This window comes from Alexandromys fortis, unplaced genomic scaffold, assembly GCF_014885135.2.
Source record: "Alexandromys fortis isolate MF-2015 unplaced genomic scaffold, M_Fortis_MF-2015_v1.1 scaffold_37, whole genome shotgun sequence".
Classification (NCBI taxonomy): domain Eukaryota; kingdom Metazoa; phylum Chordata; class Mammalia; order Rodentia; family Cricetidae; genus Alexandromys; species Alexandromys fortis.
Genome location: NW_026067914.1, coordinates 5,580,596 through 5,584,832, shown reverse-complemented (window position 1 = coordinate 5,584,832; position 4,237 = coordinate 5,580,596). Strand labels below are relative to the sequence as shown.

Here is a 4,237-nt window from a genome sequence, read left to right as displayed (position 1 = left end):
TATATAGAATAGGTAGAGTTTAGGAGACACCATGTAGCTACCAAAGGAGAAAGATGCCAGAACATTACCGATAAGCCACAGCCTTGTGATGATACACAGGTAATATAAATGTACTGATTTAAGATGTAAAATCTACCTAGGAATATGCCTGAGCCATTGACCAAACAGTGTTGTAATTAAAATAGTTTCTTTGTGATTATTTTGGTTTGAGCAGCCAGGAAATGAAAGTGTAGTCTCTGTTTACAAATGGTACCTAAATATTTGGCTCCCAGAGGCAGTGAATGGACCTCATCATGTTGGACTGGGCGGAGCCAAAAGGCAAAGCAGCTTTAGTCCTAGCCACACAGCTTAACATTTTAAGAAGCAGTCCTGGTCAGAAAAGGATTACAGATATACAATAAAGACAAACTCAGATGAAAGACTTCTAAATGGATCATAGCTGTTTCAGTCAATGGCTTAGCATAATAAATCCAAGCAGAAAATCTGAACAAAGATATATAGAGAGAGTAGGCAGAGTCAAGGGGACACCATGTAGCTGTGGAAGGGGAAAGATGCCAAAACATTGTCAGTAAGTTACAGCCTTGTGGCAATACATAGACGAGTAGAAATGTGTCAATTTAAGAACTATCTAAGAATACACCTGAGCCATTTGCCAGACAGTGTTGTAACTAATATAGTTTCTGTGTGATTATTCAGGTCTGGGTGACCGGGAAATGAAAGTGCAGTCTCCGCTTACAAGGGAAAGAGTAGGGATTAAAAGTTATGTGTCATGAGTTGGTAAGATTACTGCTCCATAATGTTCTTGATAGAACTCTCTGTAGGGTTCCAATGAATTTATTAAGACTTCCAAACAGGAACTGGAAATCACTATGTGGTATCACCTCTCTTCAGTCAAATTGACTAGTACCAAAAAGTCAAATTAAGCAAAACAATAAACAAATATTGTTGAGACTGTAGAGAAAAGGGCATTTTTATGTAGCATTATTTGTAATGTAAATTAGTATAGCTGTTATGGTGCAAAGCATGAAGATTCCTCAGAAACTTAAAGATGGATCTACCACATGGCTTAGCTGTCCCATTTCTTGTTTTACACCCAAAGGAAACCAAACCAGTATACTTCGTGCTTAGGTTTATTGTAGCACTATTCACTGTAGACAAGACATGGAATCAAAGAGCTGCCTAGATGGATGAACAAATAGAATGACTGAGCAAAGATAATCTGGTAAATATGCATAATAACATACTATTCCGCCATGAAAAGAATCAAATCCTGTTATTTTCAGAAAAATTATTGGTACTGAGAGGCATCATACTAAATAACACATTAGCAAAGCAAAAGGAAAGACTTCAAATTCTTTATATATGGAAGCTAAAATAGTTTGTATCAAAGAAGAAGAGTGTAGAAGAGTGATTGCTAGAGCCTGGAAGGAGATGAGGAATGATAACTAAATGAGTCCCTAGGACCGATCTGAGTGTTCTGTGGGTTGATAGAATTTCAGAGACCTGTCCTATCTGTTACAAAGAACTAGAAGAGAGGAGGTGTCTTAGCTACTATTCTATTGCTACGAAGAGGCACATGACCAAGGCAACACTTTAAAAAAAATCATTTAATTGGGGGCTTGTTTTCAGTTTCAGAGAGTTAGTCCATGATCAATCGTAGCAGAAAGCGGATAGGCATGGGGCTGGGGCAGTAGCTGAGAGCTTTATATCCTACTCCACAGGAGCAGGCAGAGAGAGTGACCCTGGACCTAGCATGGGGCTTTTGAAACCTTAAAGCACACTCCTGGTGACACACCTTCTTGTCCTTCCCAAGTCGTTCCATTCCCTAGTGACTAAGTATTCAAATATATGAGCCAATGGGGGACCATCTTCATCCAAACTACCACAGGCTCCAGAAACAAAAACTCACAAGGAAGCGGTAATGCTAATCATCCTGACTTGCTCATGACACATTAGTTACAAATACCGCATTACTCCACTGTATTCTATAAACATGCATAATTATTGCGTCAAATAAAAATGAAAAGTTTAAAAGTTACAAAAGAAAGCAAATAGGACAAAAAGCTTTCTAGGCACTCTGCCTCACCTGCTGCCCCCCTTAACCCTGCTCCACCACCCTAGAGTTTTGGTTGGGGCAAAAGGAACTTGAAGGCATTTCCTCTCACTTTATCAGTAACTAGTAATTTCAGTGTAGTTTCCCCTGACACTGAGTTAATGTATAATTTACCCCTGTCTGAGAAGTGGAATTAAAATATTGGAAAGGACAATGAAACTAGTATGGTATAACTTCTGAGTTTAGAGCCAGATATAGCTGGCTTTAAGTGAAGTTGGCATTTACATGTTTCTGACTTTGATCATATTTCTTTTTTAAATTTGTTCTAGATTTTAGGCTTCCTTATTTTATGTGTATGTTTTCCCTGGATGTGTGTTTGTGCCCCATGTTCATATCTGGTGCTCACAGAAATCAGGATAAATGATTGGATCGCTTGAAACCTGAGTTACTGATAGTTATGCGCAGCCATGGATGCTGGCAACTGAACCTGGGTCTTTTATCAAAAGAGCAACAAGTACTCTTAACTAATGAGACAACGCTTCCACTCCTGATCACATTTATAATTTTTTTTTTTTGTAATTTGTCTCCTCATATGTGGGACAATATAATAGGACTCAGTTGCAAGTTTAACCGAAGATGAAAAAAAAAATACTGTTTGAAGCATTAGGGCTGAATTGGGCTGGGAAATAGCATAGTTACTAAAGTGCTTACCATGAAAGCACAAGGACTAGAATTTGAACCTCAGAACCTATGTAAAAAAGTTGGGTGTTAGGGCACACACTTTTCATTGCTGGGGCAGCATAGACAGATGGATCCATGAGGCTTGTTGATTAGCCAGCCTTAGCCTACTCAGTGAGCTCCCAACCAATAAGAAGCCCTGTCTCAAAAAACAAAACAAAATGACCACCACCACCACCAAACAACAAAAACAAATAAACAAGCTACAAAAAAACCCCACCAAGTTGGACATCATCTGAAGAACAACATCTACGATTGCCATCTGGCCTCCACATATATGCACACAGATGTGCGCATACACATACCACCACATGTACCTGCACAAATACACGCACACACACACACATTAAAAAACATTGGGCATACATGGTCTTACAAAATTGTGAGGTACGGAGGAAGTGGGAACAGGAGAGGAAAGGGGAGAAAATGGAAAGTTATGGAAAAAACAAAGTTGATCATAATGCAGGAAGGAAAAGGGTCCTCTATACCATGTATAGCACATAGGCATAGGTTTTCACCATGGCACATAAATATGTAAACAGACGGCTGTTTTAGCTTATGTGTTTAGAAAGGAAATCAATGAGTACGTTGTGAGGTTGGAGGGAACACATGCATGTGAAGATCATGGATATATGGAAATAAATTATGAAGATTGCTACATGTGACTGCCTCAGATCTCCTCAAGTTTCTTGTTCCTGCTGCAGAGAGAGGAGACTATGAGCAGAAGGGGATAGTCCGGTTAGTTTAGTCCTGGCTTGGATGATTGTGGGAAAATAACTCAAGTGTGCAGTTATTTCTCTCTGTCTCTCCCCCCCACTCTCCCTCCTCCCCTTTCTTCTCCCCGCTCTCTGTCGTGTGTGTGTGTGTGTGTGTGTGTGTGTGTGTGTGTGTGTTTGGCAAACTTACCTCCTATATGCATGAGAACACCTATGTCTTTCTAAATAATAATCTCAGAACTCTATCTATTGAATATAATACCTTATTTTGACTTATTTTCCTTTGATTTCTTCTTTATATCAAAGTAGAGATAGACAGTTTTAAAATCTGAGTTGTGTATTGCCAGATTTTATTGTTCATTGATTTCATTTCAGGACAAATGAGGATCATGATGAAATACTGACTTAAATGGAAGGCCTGGGTCAGCAAGGCTCAGAACCATCGGCTGTAACAGGCTCATTTCTAAAACCCCAAGTCATCACCCAGCTCTAATGGTTTCGATTCTAGGCAACAGACTCCAGAGTTCAGGCTTTTCCCCTCTTTCGACCCTCTGCCGACCCAAGTCCCCTGGTTTCCACTCACAGCTCAAGGACGGACACATCTGGAGGCTTCTGAGAGAGGTCTCCAGGTAGAAGGCTTTAGGCAGATTTCTCCAGGCTAGAGCCATCTTGTTCTAGGCAGGAAGCAAACTCCAAAATCTTGTGGAAGCAGGTCAGTGGGAGGAGGGGC

The 4,237-nt window shown here is 40.1% G+C and overlaps 1 protein-coding gene across 2 annotated transcripts in view; it reads right to left on the bottom strand.

The window, feature by feature from the left end:
• Agxt2 (alanine--glyoxylate aminotransferase 2) overlaps positions 1-4,237 on the bottom strand; it is a 40,621-nt gene extending 36,384 nt beyond the window's left edge. For both annotated transcript variants that reach the window (XM_050139009.1, XM_050139010.1), the window contains exon 1: positions 4,091-4,237. In XM_050139009.1, coding sequence (XP_049994966.1) covers positions 4,091-4,175 — 85 coding nt within the window. In that variant the 5' untranslated portion in view covers positions 4,176-4,237. The remainder of the gene's footprint in view (positions 1-4,090) is intronic.